This window comes from Choloepus didactylus, chromosome 9 (genome assembly GCF_015220235.1).
Source record: "Choloepus didactylus isolate mChoDid1 chromosome 9, mChoDid1.pri, whole genome shotgun sequence".
Classification (NCBI taxonomy): domain Eukaryota; kingdom Metazoa; phylum Chordata; class Mammalia; order Pilosa; family Megalonychidae; genus Choloepus; species Choloepus didactylus.
In genome coordinates this window covers 96,521,520-96,544,127 of record NC_051315.1, presented here as the reverse complement: position 1 = coordinate 96,544,127, position 22,608 = coordinate 96,521,520, and the positions used below count along the sequence as shown (strand labels likewise).

At 42.5% G+C, this 22,608-nt stretch overlaps 1 protein-coding gene across 3 annotated transcripts; it reads right to left on the bottom strand.

Annotated features, from left to right (window-relative positions):
• Positions 1–11,149: 11,149 nt before the first annotated feature.
• On the bottom strand, positions 11,150–22,306 carry CTLA4 (cytotoxic T-lymphocyte associated protein 4). 3 transcript variants are annotated; one of them, XM_037850265.1, is made up of 4 exons: positions 17,209–22,285; positions 14,173–14,520; positions 13,580–13,689; positions 11,150–12,375 (listed from the first exon to the last, which is right to left on the bottom strand). In XM_037850265.1, the coding sequence occupies exons 2-4, from the start codon at positions 14,516–14,518 to the stop codon at positions 12,271–12,273; spliced, it is 561 nt and encodes a 186-aa protein (XP_037706193.1). In that variant the 5' UTR covers positions 14,519–14,520; positions 17,209–22,285; the 3' UTR covers positions 11,150–12,270. The 3 variants fall into 3 exon arrangements, with proteins under 3 accessions (XP_037706193.1, XP_037706192.1, XP_037706194.1); XM_037850264.1 differs by having other exon boundaries at positions 17,344–22,279; XM_037850266.1 differs by lacking the exon at positions 13,580–13,689 and having other exon boundaries at positions 17,344–22,306.
• Between the last annotated feature and the right edge of the window lie 302 nt (positions 22,307–22,608).

The following is a 22,608-nucleotide window of genomic DNA, read 5'->3' as shown; positions in this document are numbered from 1 at the left end:
GACCTTTTCACCTGTATATCATGACTGATAATACCTACCTGGAACTACGTACTTCTTAAAGCAGTCATCATGGTCAAAGGAACTACAGTGACGTACATAAAAATGCTTTTAAAATTGCAATGCATTCCTCAAAAGATACTAAGAATACCATGCCCAGAGAAGTCGACTTGTGTGAAACTGGCAGCTAATTAGTGAGGGGTCAAGGACTAAGAGCTGGTCATCCTTATTTGTTTCCCGGCAGTCTCCCCTCTCTAGACCCTATATCTTTCCAATTTCTTCTTATGAACCAATTATGAAACCAAAACAGCAACTTTAAAAGTCATGCTTTAGAAATAAACACTACACTCAGTTTTTACCACCCAAAAGGAATCGAAAGAGTTTAACATCAAAAAGTGGAAAAGCCCAATTTGAATGGTCATCTAACTGAAATGACTGGATAATCTGCTTTGAAACCAATGTTTTGGAAACATGCAGACTCAGCCCTAGGCTGTCCTTCTAAGGATGACACATACTCCTTCCCAAATCATTCCCAGGCATGTGAATTTCTGCCAGCTCCCCTCTCTACCCAAACCCCTTCTCTGTCAGAGGCCACAAGCCAGGCTTCCTTCCAGCCAGTGGAGGGACTTCTTGAGATTTGTGCTTGAGATTTGTTCTTAAAAGATGCTGTGTTCCAGACTACAGCCTATTCTTATACTATTTCCGGGGAAGTAGATTGCAGATCTATAATCCTTTGACGGTTGACTGAGTTCATTAAATGGTAATCTTAGCCCTCAATTTCATCTTCCATCAGGCACTCCTTCCACTAGAGATATTCACGGAAGCCCTGCTCTGTGCCAATCCTGGCTCAGTGTCCAAGCCAACACAGTGGTTAAAATGGGCAACACAAAAAGGATGTTTTCAAGACCTCACAGCACCACCAGTGACAAACCCCTTAACTGCATATAAATCATTGACCATTTAAGTTATGTCCAGGATTACACTTCACAATTAACCAAGATGCAACTTGCTCAGCATAGTTCTTTTCCAGGCTTGTGGTGTCCCTTCATTATGAATGAGGACTGCTATTTCCAGGCTCTTCAGAAAAAGAGGGCATAAAGAAGAGAAGAAGAAATTGACCTTTCCTTAAACCATTTTCCATTTTCAATCTAACTCTGGATTTCTCTCTTCTTAAATTCTTGTCTTTTAAATTTCTCAGCGACTCTGATCATAGCACCCAGGCCTGGTGTGGGCAGTGACAGGCATCTCTGGAGGATTGCCTTGCACTTCCTACAGATAATGTTCTGTTTATATCCCCAGATTTACTCAACTCTCTTAGCAACACCATGCACTGCTTACTCATCCCTAAATCTAGTGCTGATGTATTAGCACAAAGGCAGGCATTTGTCACCTGGTATTTCTGTAATTTGTTTTTCCTCCCCAAGTGCACTACTCTACACTTGTTCTTAATTGAAATTTGTCTGGTTTATATCTGGTTTACATCTGAAAACCTCTGCAGCTTATCAAGGTCACTCTGAATTCTAATGATAGCTCTGGAAGGACTTTGGAGATAGTGAGTCTGACCCACCCCCTTGTGCTATAAAGGAGGAAACGGAGATCCAGAGACTAAAAGGAAATTTTCAAGGATATGTGATGTAACAATCATAATCCCAGCAGAAAGCATGATTCATCTCAGGTGGTTCAACTGAACAAACTTGAATAAAGGGACTATTTACAGAGGTACAGACAAGATTAAGGGAAAATAGTGAATGTGCTAAGAGCCCCATAGACTTGCAACTGCAGAAATCTTTTACTTCCCCTAGGGCTAAAGGAGAAAAGATGAAAAATAGTTTCCCCAGAGCCCAAAGAGAGCAGGGAAGGAGAATAAGGAGCCACCCAGCTGTAGCTGTACTCGAGATGGGACAAAGGTACTGCCAGGGACACCCTCTCCAAGCCAGGATGAATGGAAGAAATACCCAATCACTCTGTCCTCTCACTCTCCCATCTCCTGTGACACCCTCCATTGCTCCAACCCAAGTTGTCACCAGAGGGCAGGCAAGGCAGGTGATGTGTCCAATCAAGTCAGGCATGGTGCACAGCAAGGGGAGAAAAGATCTGGAGGAACTCATGGAGAATAACCGGCACATCCAGTGAGTTCTATCTCCCAGCGTTAATGTGCACCTCCATTTTAACCAATATCAGTCTAATTACAAAGGCTCCTATTTGCCTATTTACTGAAGGAGAAAAGGGATAAAAGAAATGAAAGGAAGGCAAGCAGATAAAACCAGAAATGTCCTGTGCCAGGCACTGTTCCAAGTGCTATGAAAGGTCACCAATAAACAATAAGAGCTTACTCTGTATATTACTACATAATATACTGCTTACCCTATGCCGTGCCTATTCTAAGCACTTTATACATATTAACTCATTTAATCCTCAACCCTGGCCTTCCTACAAATGAAGAAACAGAGGCAGGATAAGTGCCCATCCCTTTGTCGCAGAGGTAAGGCTTTAACCACCACTTCACACTGACTCTGTAAAATAAAAGAAGTCCTACTTGCCTGCCGGGGATTGCATCTTGTCCCCCACAAAAGAATGTTCAAGTCTTAATCCATGTTCCTGTGGGTGTGAACGCATTTATAAATAGCCCCTTTGAAGATGTTATTATTAGTTAAGGTGTGGCCAAAGTGACTCAGCATGGGCCTGAATCCGAATGATTGGAGGCCTTATTAAGAGAAGACATTTGAATGCAGTCAGAGAAGCCAGAGGTCAGAGAGAGCCCAGGAGGAAACCAAGGACATTGCCATGTGAAGGAGGACGCCAGCTCAGAACGCCACCGACTCTTAGAGCCAGCCCGGCCTGGCTGATATCTTGATTGTGGACTTGAAACCTTCAAAACCATAAGACAATAAAATGCTTGTGGTTTAAGCCAATCTATTGTGCAGTATCTGTCATAGCAGCTCTGGCAAACTAAGACACTGCCCTCAGGAAATTCATCATTTATTTGGGGAGATAGTAATAGCAATGCATGAAGATTAATTAGGAGAGTTAAAAAATAACTAATTACTTTATTACAAGTCAGCATGTTAATGAGTCCAAAGGTAGGGAGTCCAGCCTGGGCTGTACAATGAGGAAAGGGACTACAGTGAATATTAAAGAGTTCGTAACCCAGAGATGGCTTCAGGCCACTGTAAACCACCTGGGCAGAGATAAGAGCAGAACCTGGGTATCTGAGTTCTTGTCCTTGACAATTCATTTTTCAGGGCTTTTCAGAAGTTGCCGCAGGGAAGAGGTCCTGAATTACACATCTACTACCTCCCCCAGCAGGACTTCAGGGGGTCATCTAAGCTAGCCTCCCGCCCTCAGGCCAGGAAACACTGATAGGCTATTTTGTCAAATGAAGCAGCTCTTCTGTGCTCATTTTCTAGATTCTCTGGGAAAGCCAGTGGTCGGTAATTTTAAAGAACTGAACACGGACTTGTCAATCTATGCACAGGAAAATATTCAAACAAAACTCTAAGTAAGACTAACCTTGTTTATTATACATTCATCCCTATTATAATGGCTACTGAATATAATTAAGACCCTAAGGACAGATGACTTCATTTACTTACTTAACTTTCTGTCTCTTAGAAATGTACAGCATTTAATAAAAATATAATAGAGGTCTTTTTGTTCAAGGACCAAACCAAGTAATTTTCATTACGTTGTGCATGCATCTTGACCTTGAAGGGAATAAACAGCACATTTGGTTTTATGATGTTTTTCAATTAGGTTTCTATTACGTTCTGCAAACAGAAAAGCCTGTATCTAATTTAATACCTATAAATTTCCACAGATGGTTGCGGAATACTGTATAGCCTAGTGGATAAAGATTTTGCAATATGTTTTTCAATTCATGACTTAAAATTCTGTTTCTACTGCATTCTTTTTCATTAAAAATTTCCATTGACTTTTTTTTTTCCAGAGAGCATGATTATAAAATAATTCTCTCAGTTTCACTAGGCAAAAAGACATCTAGGCAGCCAAGTTAGAAATAGTTCAGCCACAGCAAATAAAAGCAATAGTGTTAGGACTGTTGTCAAAAGCCAATTCATCAAGGCCAGTTTGATCCCAGTGTATGTAATACACACAGAAGATGGCAGTTTCTAAGGGTGGAGCAGGGGAACTCCATCTCCAGAGCAGCCGTGAAGTTCTTTGTATGTCCGTCCATGGGCACAAAAGCAACCTTGTTCTCCTGCTATCTAAGCCTGTGCCAACATGCTGAAGGGCGCACGACGGAGTGCAGGTTTTATAGAAAGGAGCACAGAGTTTGATATCAGACTAAGTTCAGTTCAATTCCACCTCTGTCCCTTACTAGTGAGGAGCTCTTGGGCAAGTTACTTGCCCACAGTGAGTTCAATCTAGAGAAGAAATGAGGCCATAAACAAATGTCAATCCTGCATAGAGGTAAGGGCTTTCAAAGAGGGAAAAACAAAATATGTGAGACTGACCACGTGCAATGGTTTAGGAGGGCTTGACAGAGGAAGGGACATTTGAGCATGGTCTTAGAAAATGTAGGAAGTTGTTCAAATCCCTGGGGTTATCAATGACATCTTGAATGTGAACTGTGATGACTATTAGTGGTTCCCTAGACAACTGGATTGAAAAGAATTCTGAGGATATGCCTGGAATTAATGACCCAGCGGTTAATACCAGACTTGGTCTTTGGTGTTATTTCCAGGGAATTGTAGTCCTCCACTATTTTATTGAGCTCTACTGGACTTTGGCCTCAGTTTACTTGCCCAGCATTCCATATCTCTCTGATACTTTTCCCCCCAATGGATGGGATCCTCTTCTCAGCACCCCCAAACATTGATGGGAATCCTAATGTGAAGAATTAACCCACCAGAATATCAATGCCCATCATGCTTTGGGTATTTCCCACTGTATCATTTCCTGCTGTGTCACCCACATGCAGATTAGACCTCTGTGGCTGTTGACACCTGCCTGAATGGAACCTGAAACCACCACAAGTCTCAGATGAAGTCCATAGGAGTGCCTCTTACTCAGCAGGAGCTAGTGCTTCAACTAGGTCCACTTCCCCAGGCCCCTGCCTCACCTGGTTTCCTCCCTTCTCTATCGATGTTGATGAGGATCCAGTAGGCCTGCCCCTAGCCAGTGTGCAATATAATAGAATAAATGTGCCAGCAAGTCTTCCCTCTCCCGGCTCTGAATCCAAGCCTACATATAGGAAGAAAAATGTTGCTAATCCCCCCTTGCATCATGAGCTGCTGCAGAGCACCAGGGATGAGTGCTGCAAGAAGCCCACAAAGCAAATCTAATCCATATTTCACATGGCAGCCCTTCACATCTTGAGCACAGCTATCATGTCATCCTTGAATCATCTTTTCTCAGGAACACATTACAAACACAACACTCAGACTGGCACAAGTGCAGTTCATGCTACTCAGCTTTACACAGGATTAAAGCACTCAACAGAACTTTTGTCATGTTCCCTGGCATTGCTTCCCCATAATCAGCAGACCACTACACCCCTACTACTCTACTGTCCTGCCATCCCCACACAGTGCCCACCCCCCCACACACACACACACACCTGCCTCCACCACCACCAATCCAGAATGAAACAATTGCCTTTCATATCCATTCCAGGCAGAGAGGGTCTTTGTTTTGTCCCCAGAAGTCACCTCTTACGGTAGAAATTACTTCTGCATAGCCTCTTCCTTCACAGTCTCCCCTGGATATTGCCCTGATTCTGATGTGGGATTCTCTCAACTTTCTGTGGTCTGTGGCACTGGACCCTGCTCTATAATTTTATTCACAGACCTGTCCACTTTATTTGTCATTTCAGGGACTCTCTGGGCCTCGCCTCTGTCTTCTGCTTCTGTTCTCTATTTCTTCCCACAGCCCCACCTCTAAGGTCTCATTGCTAATTCCCAGCACCGCTCAACCCAACTCAGCCTTCCCTCCTCTTCACTCCCCCACCTCCTCTTCTGCTCTTGACTGATTATTATCTGTTTCACAGCTATACATGAAAGGTAACTCCCACTGACTTCCATTGACCATTATATTCTATTGCCTCTAAACTGTTTTGAATAGGGAATCACCCTAGATTTGTAGGGAGCATGCTACAGTTTACAAGCAAATCAGAGTCTAGATGAATGGCGTCCATTTCCCCCCATCTCTGAGCCCTGCATCACTGTGAGAAGCTGCAATACCCGAGGGCCAGAAAGGTGTGCCAGCCAGCAGTCACTGTGCTGACTTTGGCACCATCAGATGGGAAAGCAGTTGCTGTTAAAACTGTGGATTGAAAACAGTGGCTCATTTTTAAATGTCTTCGACTTCCTGTTTTCCTCTCCCTCCATTTACAATTCCCAGTTGCTGGGACTAGTCTCATAATAAGCACCTTCAGAGAAACTTCAAAAGGATTTGTCCAAAAGAGGGACATTTATCTACTTGTTCCGAAACCCATTTATAACTCCTGTGACACATGCTTTATTTTTCTAGCCCCTTGATCCCCTTTCACTTCCCATTTTGCTCTTTTCTTTTACATGTTGCCCTCAGATGTCAGAAATGGTCATTCAAAAAGAACGTGGGCTTTGCAATGAAACATCACCTCTAGTTTTGACTCTGTCTTTACCAGCTGTGTGACCTTGGCTAGTAATATAATCTTTCTGAATCTCAGTTTTCTCATCTGTAAAATGGGGATGATGCTAGTACCACTTCCACAGGCATTTTGTGAGAACTGCTTTACCTAATGTACTCTTGTACAGTGCCTGGGGTTTCACAAGTTGGTTTCCTTTCCCTCTTTGTTTAGAATAAGGAGCTGATGAACTGGATCCAGAATAGCAACTTCCTCAATAGGAAAGGACTGCAAGAGGATGCTAGTCTTAATTCACAAACTCAAGCTTCCTGTCCTTAAAGTCCATCTGTGGTTAAAGACAACTTTAAAATGCCAGCGGCAAAGAGATGCTCCAAGCAGACTAGAGATGATGTCTGAGTTGCATGTTAACTACAAAAGAAAGCAAAACTCATTTTTCACAAGTTGAAGAATATAAGCTACCAGCAGAATGAATGCAGCAGGGCTTTAAATGTTGTGAAGGTGAAGCAAGAGAAAAAGGGAATGTCATTTTTTTGCTTCCTGAAATTTGAAATTGCCTCCTGAAATATATCTCTGACAAATCCTCCCAGAGAGAGCCACCTCTTTTTGTTTGAAAAGATAATATTCCTTTGTATGACTAATATCATGTTTTTAAAACACTGTTAGTTGCCATGGTAACCTGACTGGGTGTGATAAAAAAAGAGCACTGTCATTTCACTGGGTTGTTACATGACTTCCAGCAGAATTTAGAAGCTTTTCTCAGTGTGCTGCAGGCTCTGCTAATGGATTGTCAGGACTATCTGTCAGTGTTTTGTTTTGTTTTCTCCCTCTGTGCATTTTTTCTATAGGTTTGCTGGTGCCAGGTTGAGTCAACCAAGACTCCTTTTCTGGTGCTCTGGGGATGAGCACACCAAGATTTAACAAGGGCAGTGAGGATGGAGGTGGGGAGAAAAAGTGGACTTTCAGGGGTGGCCTGGAGCAGTGACAGTGACGCTGCAGGGCAGCCTGATAAGGACGGTCCCGTGACAGAAAAGTGCATCAGTGTCACCTGCTGCAGAGACCTGAAAGGAAAATCTGGAGATCTGGCTTCTCATCCTGGTTCAATCCTACCTAGCTCTGTGAGCTTGGACACATTACCTAAGGTCTCTGAGTGTCACTTTCTTCTAAAATGTGAAGATAATTTCCAAGGCCTCTTCTCCAGCTTTAATCAACTATGAGAGGATGCTGAGTGGGACCAGGCTTCCTGAAAGTGTGGTCCAAGGACCCACTGAAACAGAAGCAAAATCCCCAGGCCCTTCCCATCTTGGAAATGGGAAGCTCTCAGTCTGTGGCACCTCATTCTGCATTCTCCCAAAATGCTCCAGAAGGTTATCATGCATGATAATTGTGGGAACAGCTATAACAGAGTACAGCTATGAAAGCAAAGATTTCCAAGAAGGGTCTGAATGTCAGACTCTGTGCCAAAGACCAAAGGAGATTGACTTCTAAGACAACACAGATAATTTGCAGGACCCATTAGCTCCCAGCAACAATCCCAGATGTGCCCAGGAGTGGCAACAGGAGATTGTGTTAGAAATAACAGCCACAATCTCAGTACAGTCTCAGGCTGTTCCTACACAGAAATTTCTAGGGAAGGGTTCTCCAACCCACCTATTTTTCATGCCCCATTAAAATTATAAATTTTCCTGCCAATACGGTTGTCAGATCAAATACAAGCTATCCTGTTTTTGTTTGTTTTGCTTTTCTTTTTTGTATTTTCTGTTTTTTTTTTTTTCTTTGCTAAATCTGGCAAGCCTACCTACTAACCCCTATCCCACCATGTAGTCAAGGAAATACAAGAGAAAGCAAATCTACATCAATAGTGTAAGCCTTCTAGTCTAAACAGAGAACTGAAAGGAGAAAAAAGTATATATATAAAACAGAACAAAGCCTCTAAGGAGCCTGAGCTGTAGCACACGGCTCTAGCTAGGTGCAAACGTGAAGCAACAGGAATACTTTCCAGAGAAAGCCATTTTCTCTTTTGCTTTGAAAACTGCCAAAGCAATAACTTAAATTTATAAATTCTTGAACTTCTTAAGGGGCTTTGGTCCAATTAACAACACGGTGACATCAACATTTTGCAAGTTTGGTCCCAAGTAAATTGTGTATCAGCTCTAGATACGGAAGATGTATATGGACTATAAAAATATAGTCAGTTTCAACAGCAGCCCACAGTACAAAAGAGAAAGAGAGAATGAAAACGAGAATTTGCCTACCAAGGAAGTAAGAATTAAGACTGGATTAAGATACAAGTGGAATGCATGGGGCAGGGTGAGCTGCCTGGTACTCATATCCAGTCTTGAAGGTTCAAGCCAAAGGGTGGATTGATCTATACACAATTCTGCTGGAAAAAGAGGAAAGAGGTTAGGCTGAGGCCACTAAGTACACACAGCCAGGCTCTGCATAGAAGGTAACTTCCCTTCCATAGGCCTATGGTCCTAACTTTCCCAACTCTTCAATCCATTTATTTGTGCATCTGCTGTGTGCCTAAAGCTGTGAAGATCCCTACAGGTGAAGTTCCCAATCAAGCTAAGGAGAAAATTTTAAATTATTAGAAATAAAACTAAGTGTATCTGTGCGACAGAAGAGGAGAATCCATGTGGGCTTGAAGTGTCAGAGAATCTACTGGAGGAGGCATAATTTCAGATGGTCTTGATGGATGTGAAAATGAGGTCTGAAGATACTTGGAGGTAGGAGACAGGGAAGCGGGAGGTTTGCAGAAACGAGGGTACCATGCTGAGAGCAGGGGGATGAGCAGAGGTGTGTGCTGAGGGTGGTAGGAGGAATGACTGGCCCAGCAGCTCCTGGTGGCCCTGCCCTGCAGCCCCTGGCCATCCACTTTCCCGCCTGGCACCAGTGGCCCCAGGGAGGAGGACTCCAGTGCCAGGATCCCTCTTCATGGTGAATCAAGCTCCATTTTGATCAGTGGAGTCTTCGGGCTTCCTCGAGACCTTGATCCCGGAGAGGTGGGCAGTGATGCAGGTTGGAACGTCATGAGATTGTTGGTCCTCTGATTTGGGGGCATTGCAGCTCTCAGAATACTGCAGACAAAGGCTCTTCCCTCAAAACAAACCGGAGAATTAGAAGAGGCTTTTATTTGTTGCCCGAGGCCCCCTCAAATTTTTTTTCTCTTCTTTAAACAGAACCCCAGGTGCATGGTCTTTTTGGCCCATTCCTTCTGCTATAAAGGAAAGTAATCTGATAGCATTTTTTAGCTAAGGACCATTTTATTTTGTTAACATTTCTGAGACAGAGTGAAGAGAATAATGCTTAATTCAATGAATAGCTTACGGTAGAATTTCAGGTAATAGCAAAGGAGATAATAAGCTTATGTAAAGTAGCCCATTATCTAATGGTGTCTGGAAGGTACCTGGGAAGATGACTTGTCTAAGGCCCTCTCTTTCATTTAGATCTGCCATCACCTATGGAGTGGAATCCTCTCTCTAATGACATTTGGAGGATATTGCCCATTAAGGCTCCTTATTTGCATATTTCTTCATGGCTTGCAACCAAAGGCCGAGGGAGCAAGTAGGAGCTCCACACAGTAGGAGCACGTTCTAGGTAATAGCTGTTATCCTGTTTGAAAGAACCAACCAATGGAATGTAAGAATCTTTATGAAATTTGTTCATTAAACAAAAAATTATGGAATGCTTACTATTTGCTGTCTCATTTGGGTGTGTGCATTTACTAAGTTAAGAAAAAATGGAGAGAGTGTGGCAGCCTAAGCAGCTTTATACGATGGATATAAGAAGCACTGGACGGCTTGTTGGAAGTGCAAAACTCTCAGCCCTAGTGCTCAAAGATTCTGATTCAGTGCATCCAGGGCTGAGCAATGGAATCTGCATTTTAAATAAGCGATCCAGCTGATTCAGCTACAGGTGGTCCCTGGCCAATCGAGAATCTCTGCACAAGACAATAACAGGATGTGGAGGTCAAGAATAAGAAACCTTGAAGGGAAACCAAGCAGGCTGAGGCTATGCATTGGTTAACCGAGAATTACAGAGGCCTCAATGGGCAAGGACCAGGCCTGCCAACTAAGAACAACACAGGGCCACTTGTGCACTTTCCCCAAATTTGAAAAACAGTGCATTTGGAAGCTGCGAGGGAAAATTCCATTTGCCACGTAGGCAGTTCAAAATGGTCACAAGGGGCATGGTTGGCAACCCTGTAGTTGCCATGACAACTGTAATCTGTGCAGCTTAGAAAACTGTGGGCAAGAAAGAGGAAATGAAGAAACTGTGCTAAAGACTGTGTTGTGTGATTCATAAAGGACTGCTATGTTTGTGCTAACCCACTCTAGATTCCAAATAAATGTGAAGCAATCAAAAGGAAAGACAGGATGAATTACTTCCAATAATGGTTTGCAGGTGATGGGCTCACTCGTGAAGTATTATTTGCCCTTTTGCATTTTCCAGTTTGCTCCCAGTATTTCTAATATTGGAGACTCCACCAACTACTGAATGCATCTACCAAATACAAATGCAAATACAATACTCAAATACAAGGAAGATAGAGACAATGCCAGAAAATGACCATCACAAATTTTTATTTAATTAAAAATATTATACATGTTGTTGCATTTTCATGGAAAATAGTGAGTTATAAAAACACTAACAGTGTTAGTTTTCAGAAACATTTGTGCATCCCATTCTGCCACTGGCTGCTTTCTTCTGTCCGTAGCATTAGCCATGTGTTTGGAAGGAACTGGGGCCCTGTGGAACTGGAACTTTCATGAAGTTCACACCTACAGGACTCCTGGAGTGAGCCATTTCCTTGACGTGTTCTGTCTATTTAACTCAGATACTACCAGTCTGGCTTCCTTGCAAACCCTTGAAAGAAGCTGGCATAAAAGCCCAAAGCCACACTCATGGCAATACCATTCAGCTCAACATTTCTGTAAAAATCTGGAACACTGCCACAACCTCAACCAGATTCTGAGCCAGTTAGCAAGTGACAGTGTATCCTGCCTGGTGCATTAGTGTCCTGAGCCCCTCCACAAAATTGTCCCTGAACCCTTGATGGGAAGACACTGTTATATAGTGTTTGTATTCAAACCGTCAGCAAGTACACAAAAGCACATGGGGTCCCCATGCACAATAGTATCAAATATAAGAATACATATTGGTACAATACAACCTTTGGAATCACTGGCTAAAATATAGCCATGTGAGTATTTTTTTAAAAAATCTAAGAGTAATTATACATTTATTAAGAAAAATAGCACAACATAAAAATTTAACTTAAAAAGTTCATTTCAGCTATAAACTTCTCACATGTAAATACAAGGTGTGTACAACATACTCCTCTCTCTCACTCCTTTTCTCCCGTTTCCTTGGAGTGTACCCTTCCCTAACTTATTTCCTTGATCCTACATCATAATGCTGCATCTCCATATTGCTCCCAAGTGAAGCTTTTACTAAAATTGGATCTGATGTCACAGAAACATCCCAGCTCTGTTTTTCTGCTCTTTTGTTTTAAATCGTAGTACACTTAATTTGGGTTCTGCATCCAGCTTTATATTTGAGAGAGATGAATCCCTCCCCACCCCCCAAAAGTACACAAACAAACAAAAATAGCTGGAGCGCAAAAAGTTAGAATTGCCTCAGCTCTTAGAAATTGGAAAATGGTCTCTCTTCTTCATAATGGTCTCTCAATTGATGGGAATAAAATAAGGCTGAAATTGCTTTTCACATTCTGGCTCTGTTGGGGGCATTTTCACATAGACCCCTGTAGTAAGAAGGCTTCTTTTCTTTAGCTGCCAAACACAAAAAGAAACAGTAATTATTATTGAAGAATACAGAAGCCACTTCTAACCATAACAGGAACTTGACAAATTCAAAACTGAATCTTCACAACATACCAAATTATAAGTCCCAGGAGATTTTCTTGATTCAGCTATTAAATAACTCTGTGCTGTTAAAAATAGCAACCACTTTCCCTGACTAGAAGATGGGAGAAAGAGACTCGGTGAAAGAACACATAATTGACTGGATTTTCTCTGTGGTGAAAGGAGCATGACAGGGTAATAAACTTCAGAGAGTTTTGAGAGCTGTATTTCTCAACTCCACTCCTCGTACACTTTTTATAACTCTTTCTCTGTCCGCATTAGTCCCCAGGTTTTATCACCTCTGTAAATTGAAGTCTGGTCTACTCATCTGTCATGGAAGTTTGGAGCAAATGAGGTAGGAAAAACCTCTAGCAACTGAATTTTGCTGTCATGCTGAGTAGATCATCTTGGAACACAGTGTATCTTTGTGCATATGAGTGTGAGAGAGAGAGAGCAAGAGAGGGGGAGAGGAAGAGAGCGATTGTGATGACAAAGCCAGCCTTAGGCAGAGATGACTGAGAGGGACTGCCAGAAAGAAATCCTTACAGGAAGCCTGATTCCATGCCTCCACCTCTTTCACTACCAACGTCTGTAGTAAATACTAATGAATGGGTAGGGCTAGAGAGGAGGGCAAGGCATCCCTCATAAGGACACTAGGAGCCTATGCTTGAACAAGGAAAGGATGAATAGGGTGGCACCAAGAGACAGCTTCCAGGTGAAGCAGAGGGACATTAAAGCAGAGAATAAAATTAATCCAGGCAGTTATTTCTACCAGCATCCTGCCCAACCTAATCTTGTGTTTCAACCTAATCTTGGGCTCCTAACTGCAGTACCTTTATTGTTAAGACAAAGAGCAAAACAGCAGCCCTGTGTTGTTCAAATGGTTACTCAAACTGAAACCCTGTGCAGAAACACACAAACATTCAATGTCAAACACACATATCTACGATAGTAGTCATTCTGAAACCTCAAAGGCCAATGCCAAGGGTTCTAGTGTGTTCTCTCTTACTGTCCTTCCTCTTCTGCCTTTATTGCTTCATCCAAAGGAAACTAAACATAGTCATTTGGCCAATTGATATCACTAAAGTTGTACCCCCAACAAACATGTTTCAATTGTCAGCATTACACTCACCATTTTGCTCAAAGAAACAGCTGTAATGAGGAAGCTGTAAAAAAACAATCCTGAACTGATTGCTGCAAGGATCCAGAGGAGGAAGTCAGAATCTGGGCATGGTTCTGGATCTGCAACAGAAAACATAGCCAAGCCTCTCTGAGACAGTCTTTAAACTTTAGAGCCCTACTCCCTGCGTAGGTGAAAAAGGAAGAAGTTAGGGCTTCCAGACCTTGATGTCACCCCTAACCAGTATTGCTAGCCCACAGTTTCATGTGGCTTTTTGGGGCCACTTCCCCCAAGAAGGTCATGTCGAAGTCAGAAGGCCAAACTTCATGAAGGTACATCATTCTAGAGTGAGGGCCCCAACTTGCCAATAGAAAAAAACACCTTTCCCAACCCATTTCATTTTGCAGTCAGAATGCTCTTTAGGCCACCATTCACAATAAACAAGACTACCACGAGGTATGACCACACACTCTGAAAGGGAACAAAAGAGTTCCCACAATGAACCACCTGAAATTAAGGAAATTAAAGAACAAAACTATTTTCATGCAACAAAGACAGCAAAGCAAAAGGTGTCAGGTTGAGCTTAGTGAAATGGCTTTGCTCACCAATGACGTAAATCTGGGTTCCATTGCCCATGCCCACATAGTAGGGCGGTGGGTACATGAGCTCCACCTTGCAGATGTACAGCCCCATGTCCATGGCCCTCAGCCCTTGGATGGTGAGGTTCACTTGGTTTCCACTGGAGGTGCCAGTGCAGGTGGAATCATCCATGAAGGTCAACTCATTCTCCACAGTGTAGGTCGAGGCACAGACTTCAGTCACCTGGCTGCTGACCTGCCGCAGCACTGTCACCCGGACCTCTTCGGCTCTGCCTGAGGACGCATACTCACACACAAAGCTGGCGACGCCCCGGCTGCTGGCCAGCACCACTGCAGGCTGGGTCACGTGCATCGCTAACAGGGAAAGACCAAAAGGAGCCCAGTGAACTCACTCTCATCCACGGCCAGTCCCAGGCAAAACCTCCAACCCGGGAGGGTTTATCTTTGATGGGCACCCTCCTGCTTCACCTCCCGGCCCTTTTCTCCCCCTTCAACAAACCCAACCACCTTCCCCACTCTTCCCCTCTCTACCCATCCCAGCCCCTCACACCGTCTCTTTTCCCCAAGACTTTCTCTCAGCTGTCTTCTCAGCTACTCTCCATAAAGATGTTTCCTTGTTGGGTAATATAGCGTCTTCTTGACGGCAGGTGTCTGTGGCAGGGAGAGCACTGATGTGATAGAAAGAGGGCCTAGCTCAGCCATGAAATATATGACTTGGGACAAGTCATGACTCCCCTGTGACCTTCATCTTTCACCCATGTACTAAGAGAGGATTCATGAGATGATACCAAAGTGTCTTCCAGCCTGAGCACTCTAAGATTATAATAGAGCATTTTCAGGAACTATAATTAGTAGAGGGGGGGGAAATTCTGGAAGTTGGGATATAGCATCGTGCCTCATCCCTAAAAACATACCTCATAAACCTCTTCTTACTTAACTAGCCCTGTACCTCTATCATCCATGAGTAGCAGCTAAGCCCTGCTCACTAAGCCAGCCACCTCCCTCCTTGGCATTATTATCATGGAGTGGGGGTGCTATTAGATGAAGGAAGCCACAGAACAGAGGGCACCAGGTCGTTTCCTCTCCAGGTTGAGGCAACCCTGCTGTTAACTTCTGTGGGTTTCCCCTGCCACCACCACTACCTCTTCCACCCTCCCTTTCTCCTCTACTTGGACACCCTTGTGTGCCTTTGTTCTTTTTCTCTCTGGCTTCTCAAGATAAGGGAAGCTACCTCTCCATAGAAAAAGACTCAAGCCATATAAAAAAGGGTGGCTTCATGTTAAATTATCTCCATACTGATCTTCCTATAACCAATCTGGCCTTTCTCCAATCACGCAGGTGGTAATCAGCATTACCCCAAAACTTGGATTGATCAGTGCCACTCACCTACTCAAACCTTTTGATGCCTTACCTAGCATTGCTTGCAAAAATAAAAATAAAAATAAAAACCATTCAGTATCCTTCATGATCCAATCCCAAACTATCAATCCAGTCCTAGTTTCTGGGACTCTTCCTCCTACCTACAAATCACCCTATACTGGTGACACTGGTCCCTTCCCCAAGCACCGATCCCTGATAATGTCTGTCCTAAGAAGAGAGAACAATATGGCAGCATCCATGGCCATGGTTAATCCAGCAGCTGCACTGGCTAGGCAAATATCTCTTTGCTTCCTCTCATCTCTGCCTATCAGAATCTTACCTATCCTTCAAAGCCTGAGTCCAATGCCACCACTTCCATAAAGCTTATCTTGACTATTTCAGATGGACTCACTTTCTTTGCCCTCTGAGAATCCTTTGCACTGTTATAACTCCACTTTCAGGATCCTGAAGCTTTGAAATGTGTTTGAACCCACACAGAATCGAGGACTGCCCTGTGTGATAGGGTGTTTGGATGTGCTAGTCATACCTCTCCAATCTTCTGCCTCTGGTTTATAAGATCCTGAAAGTAGTAGCCACATCCTGCCCAAATGGGTACTCAATAGACTGTATTGTCTTGCTCTAAACCTTAGGAAGAACAAGTTTCCCACCTTCCCCTCAGGAGAGCTCCCACTTAGCACCATTAAATCTGGTCACATTCAATCTCCCAGTCTCTACCTAAGGCAGATCCTGGTTACAGGTTGAAATAAATTTCCTTAAAAAGTAAATTTGGCTGCTTCTAAATATCTTTAATCTTTCCATGTTCAAAACATGTAAAATTAGAAAATGTATATGAATCTTTCTTATCAAGTAAAAATTAAATCATCAAATATTTTCAGAGCATCTACTTCACACAAACTACATGGTTTCTTAACCAAGGTCTAGAAAGAGATAAGGTTGAGATTCAGTGAGAGTGTTCATTATTTTTAGCCACATAGCAAACCTAGTATCAACCTCTAAAGAACTTTATTCCATCTGAAAACTGGGGAATCTGTATCTAAAGTCCACATGTAGGTTAGGCAGCAAATAAATGTCTTACGCCAAACAAATTGATGACTTCCTTTACACCTTTCTTTCTTTCCTTTTCCTTTTTTTTAAATTTGCAATTTCAAACATCTTTCATTTTTAAAATAATTGGCTAACCAGTTTATAGAATTGATTAAGTTTATAGAATTAATTTTTACTGACTTGAGTAAAGAAGGAATTCTTCCTGTGACTTCCCGAAGTTTTAAACAAGTTGGCTAATTCATTTATAAAACTGAAGCAGAGGACTTTAAAACCCTGAGTTGGATAGGAAAGAAATTCGTCCCATGACTTGCTTAAATTGAAATTGTTTAAAGGGAAATCTTGAGTATACCCCAATACTAAGCACAAATGTATTCAGGACTGTGGATGTCTTTCTCCTCCTAAATCCCTTCACTTCACAGTATTTTCTTCCAGTTTTATAGAAGTGTCTGAAATTGCCAGTGTCTCCCAAACACACTCATATGTCTTCACTAAATAGCTACTTAATGCTTGACACTCTGCCATCAGCTGTATCTGTGCTTATTTGCTGCTACCGGCTGTCCCTTGCCTGCCGTGGACTTCAGAACCATCCAAGCCAAGATCCAAGCCAGGAGATTTTACCTTTAGCTTTAGAGTTGTTTATCTTTAGCTTCTGGCTGTGCTATAAATCACTGCCCTTGACTGCTGAAAGAAATGAAACCCAGGTGGGAGAAACACCTCCTCCATCTTCATGCTCCAATCGTCTCACTCACTTACCCTTGGAGAAGCCAGGAATGAAGAGAAGAGAGAACATGGCAGTGCAGGACCAGGTCCTGGGAGGGTGCAGCCAAGCCACGTGCCTCTGGAATCCAAAGCAAACCATGGCTATATGGAAGCAGTGCTCGGGACTTCAGGAAGAGGAGCGAAACCTTTCAGGATCCTGAAGCTTTGAAATGTGTTTGAACCCACACAGAATCGAGGACTTTATATAGAGAGCTTTGATCCCGGGTATGTACTATACATGTGCACACACAGAAGGCACCTGAATAGAAAGCCTTTTTGTTTTGGTTTTACGAGAAAGGAAGCCGTGGGTTTAGCTGTTACGTCGAAAAGATAACCTCAAACACTCAAAGTAAAACTGAACAAAACAAGCCAATCCATGGATGGAAAATGCACTCAATTAGAAACTGAAGCCTAAGTTCACTTTGAGGATCTGGATAATTAAGTGGAGACTTGGAGAATTTCCTGGAGTGCAGGGGACTCCTTAAATCCCAGTTTTGTGCAGTCACCTAGCCTGGCCACCTTCTACCACCCAATTCATTTCACTGACTTCCCCCAAACAGCTAAGCTGTAGCTCTCTGAGCTCTTGAGGTAATGGCAGAATTAATCTGAGGACATCATTAATAAAAACTCAGCATCCTATTTGTGTGTCATTCTTCTCAGGACTCCTCAGCATGCTTTGCAAGTTACTTCCATTTAATATTTTGTTGAGAGAAAATATCCAAAGCACAAGACACAAACTGACCTGCCACTGGTTTTTCAGGTTAGAAAAGAATTCACATGTTCTTAAAAGTCTTACCTAAACAAGGACAGTACCGAGTTGGAGAAAACCCAGGAAAAGTCAACTAAAATGATGTAGGAGATTAAAAACTTCCATTAGAGGATGGACATATTTTTCTGGTGGGAATTTTTCAAGCAAAACATCCAAAAGCTTACATTCATGAAAGTTGTGGACAGGGCAAATGTTCATCTAATAACAGAACCCCAGGACTTGGGAAACCCCCCACCCTTAAAACTGGGGAAAGGTAACAATAAGGAAATGAGGTTATGCATCATACACTTCAATTATTAAAGAAACATTTATTGAGAATCAACCATAGGCCAGGAATTATATGCACTAAGGATTTAATCATGACAAGGCAAAAGCATAATGAATGGCTTGAGAGGTTTCTAGAAGACTGACTTGCAGATGGACAGTTCTGACACTGACTGTGGTGCACGTCTCCTCCAGTCCTTCCCTGGTTTCCCGTTATCCATGCACCTCAGCACAGCAGGCGAGGCTGTGCAGAATTTGGACCTAATGCTTCCTTTTTCAGTCTACAGTCCAGCATTCCGTCATTTGTCCCCTACCTCTTTGTCACTTCCCAAGCCTGCCTCTCTCAGGCTTCTTCACTTCACCCAAACTGTTTTGATTGCCCTTTTTTTCCCCCTTATTTTATCCTCCTTTTCATCCTCCAGGACCTAAGTCGTCACCCCCTTCAGACAGCCTCCTCTGGCATGCCTCTTCTCTTTACTTCCATAGCACCTTATTCAAGCCTTCAAACTCAGCTCCAAAACCAACAACCAATAACACCCCCGTGGGCACTTACTAAGGGCCAGGCCCTAGAGTGGGCACCAGAGGTACAAAAACTGAAAAATGCCCTGCCCTCAAGAGGAACCCACAACAGTGGGAGGGGCAGAGAGCTATACCATGATCATGATAGAGTGGGATAAAATGCTGACATGGAAGTATGCACAAGCCATAGAGGAGCAAAAGCTATTGGTTTTGCCTGTGGAAGTCGGAAAGAGCTTCTTGGAGTGAAACCTGATGCTTTTAGGCTTGAGGGCTTATGAAACATTTCAGTAAGCAAAGTGGCATGACTGAGTTCAAATTTTAGGGAAATTCCCCCTCACCCAGGGGGAGGGTGAGGAAGATCAAATCAAAGGAATAAGATAAAATGAGGAAAACCAATAAAGAGGCTATTGCAATACCCCAGGCAACCAGAAGATGCCAAAATTTTTCTGAAAGTGTCAGACAGTAAACCTATAAGGTTCTGCGAGTCATATGGCTGTTGCCACAACTCAATTCTGCTGTTATAAGGCAAAAGGAACCAAGAACAATATGTAAATGAGTGGGCATGGCTGTGTTCCAATTAACTTTCTTTACAAAAACACATAGCAGGCTAGATTTGGCCTGAGGGCCATGGTTTTTCCACCCTTGGTCTGAACTAAAGCAATGACAGCAGAGACTGGATGGAGAGGTTCAGAATGACCACATTTATGTCTTGGAAGGCACTGTGGTGCTGCCAGAGATTGTTCAAATGTTTGTCAAGTTTTATCTCATTCATCATAACAACCCTACAAAGCAGGGATTATTATCCCTCCCATTTAACAAAGGAAGAATCCAAGGCATTGAGAGCTGAGATGACATATCTCATACCCTAAAGTTGGCAGTAGAGCCACCGATTTGAAGTCAGTGATGCTCTTAATCACTATCTAAAAACTAGGCTTTGAAGTCAAAGAGCGCAAGATCTGTATCCTGCAGGAAGACTTACGAGCTTTTGACCTGGGACTGAGGGCCCTCCTTCAGAAGGTTAAATGAGATAATGCTTGTATGGTGTGTAAAAGGCCTGTGACAGCGACAGGCACTCAATAAATAGGAGTTCTTTTTATTATATGGTAGCTGAGTAGATGAGGTATGATTCACTAGGATAAAGAACATAGGAAGGGCATGTCGGGAAGATAGATGCTGGGTGCATTTGGGCGAGTTGAGTTTAAGGTATTCATGGAACATTAAGGTAGAGAGACCCAAAAGCTGTCGTCAATATGGACAGGAGAATGATCTGAGCTAAAGACATGAGTTAAGGCAACCATGAAACCAAGGCACATAATGAGCACTAATTTGCCTAATGAATAAATAAGTGAATGAAAACAGTTCAATCTATGAAGAGAGGAGGGTTGTAATAGGAACTTTCAAAGAAGTCTTACCAGGTCCCCACAATTATACTTTTATGAAACTCTTTATGCCATAGCAACAAAATTCAATGTTTGTGAAAACCACTGGTTGAAAGAACGTTAGTGAAAAAGATATGTCACTCCATATATCACATATGTCACACACATATATCACTCCACAGGTTTACTTAATAATTACAAAGAGGAGCAATGAATAAAACTAGAAGATACTGCATTAACCAAGTGATCAAATTGAACACCACAGATGAAGGGACAGTCATCTCAAATGCCTCCAGATACAATTCACTGAGAAGGTCTCCATGTATTGTGGTTATGTACAGAAAAGTCCTTGCTTTCAGGCAATATTTGCTTAAGTGTTTAGGAATAGAGTGCCAGTATGTCAGCAAATAACTCTCAAATGATTCAGCAAAAATATGTGTATATGTTTGTGTGAAGAGAAAGAAAGAATAAAGCAACTGTGGCAAAACATTAACAACCAGTGAATCTAGATGAAGAGTATATGTGCATGTTCATGGTACTATTCTTATAAATTATTTGTGTATTTGAAGTTTACCAAAATAAAAAATTGGAAGTAAAATCAAGGTCAACTGTTAATATGGTAGGCACTTTCCCCACAAATAAGCGAACTGGAATTTGGAGACGGGAAGTGACTAGCTCAAGGTTATTCTCCATTCCCCCACTGGGAGACAAACTCCCCAATGACATCTTCTGGGGTCCCTTGTAGGCTGGCTCCTGGGAGGGTTCAGCTGATGCAAAGCGCCAGCAGATCAGAAGGCACCAGGACAGAGTCCAGAGTACTTCTTCTGTGCTCTCTCCAAGATGCAGGGTCCTGTTTCAGGCTGTAACAGAATCCTTCCACACCACAGGTCTGTAGGGCAGCCTCCCTTCCAGGAGGCCACCTCTCGCTGGGCTCTGGGTACACTGTTCTTCCTTTGGTCCCTTCCATCCTAGGAGTGGTATCGGCTTCCACTGTTGCCAATTTCTGGGTGCCTTCACATTCTCTGCCCCTTCACCTTGCCCTAATACCTCTGAAAGTGGTGCGTTCATTGAGTCTCTTATTTGAACCACCTGTTTCCTATTGAGGCCCTGATGATCTCGTCCTGTATTTGGTAAACAGCAAAAACTGGATTTAAATCTGGGTCTTCTCATTCTCAGTGCTTATTTTTTTCTCTAATAGCTCATGTACAATAATAACATGTTGCATTGTACAGGCTTTTGTTACTGTCAATCACGTGCAATTCTGTCTGTCCTGCTTCTAATTCTATTTCCATAATACTCATATCCTCACTCCACTCATAGCACCTAACCAAGGCCTCATTTGTACTACTTAGTTCTCAATCCTTTTTATTTCTCTTGCATCTGATTTCCAACTCCGGGGATAGTGCTAATAACCAAGGGAACAATCAGAGGATTGGCAGGCACAGTCCCCTAATGATCCCAGCACGTTGGTTAAGGATACATCTGGAGTCAGACAGCCATGGGTTCAAGTCCTGACCCTGCTGCTTACCAAATGTGTGATCTTAGACAAGTTTTTTTAACTTCTCTGAGCCTCAGCTTCCTCATCTGTAAAATATGGCTAATTAAGGCAACTATTTTATGGAGTTATTCAATGCGACTATGCCAGTAAAATGTTTAACAGGGTTCTAGAATTTAGTAGGTGCTCAATAAATGTCAGCTTATATATTAAACTCATTTCAAACAAGTTTGAAACTATGGATTTCAAACTTCAGTCAGCTGTATAACCCCTTCTTTCATCATCATCTCCAGTGACTGGGTGGTACATTAGAGTAAAATCAGGTACTAACTATTTTAATACTCACTCACTAATTGAATTTCTTCCCCTGTCCATGTCACCATTACTGAAACCAAATGTATTATTTGCTACTTGACTGAGTCTGAAAACTCACAACTTTGGATAAAATCTAAGAGTTATATGTTGTGAACCCTCAATTATTTAGTGGTTGAATATTCAAATATCTGAGGGTACAGCATCCTTGGATATTTTCATTTCAGGTTAGGAAAGCGGAAATCAATTTTGTTAGTTGCTTTTACCACTGTTAAAAAAAAAAGGCCGATAGTACAGGATGTTAAAATAATTGGCTAAAATTAGGGCTGGAGGATTCACTACAATTTCATTTACTCACTATCTTTCTATATCCCCCTAGCTTGAATAAACCCTAAATTGGTTTTGTAGTACTTTTAGTGGTTACTGGATTTGAAAGATCTCAATATTTGCATAATTCTCAGTGGAACCCACAGTGAAGTGTCTTTACAATTCCAGATGAGGTATGGTTTGGATAGGGCAAC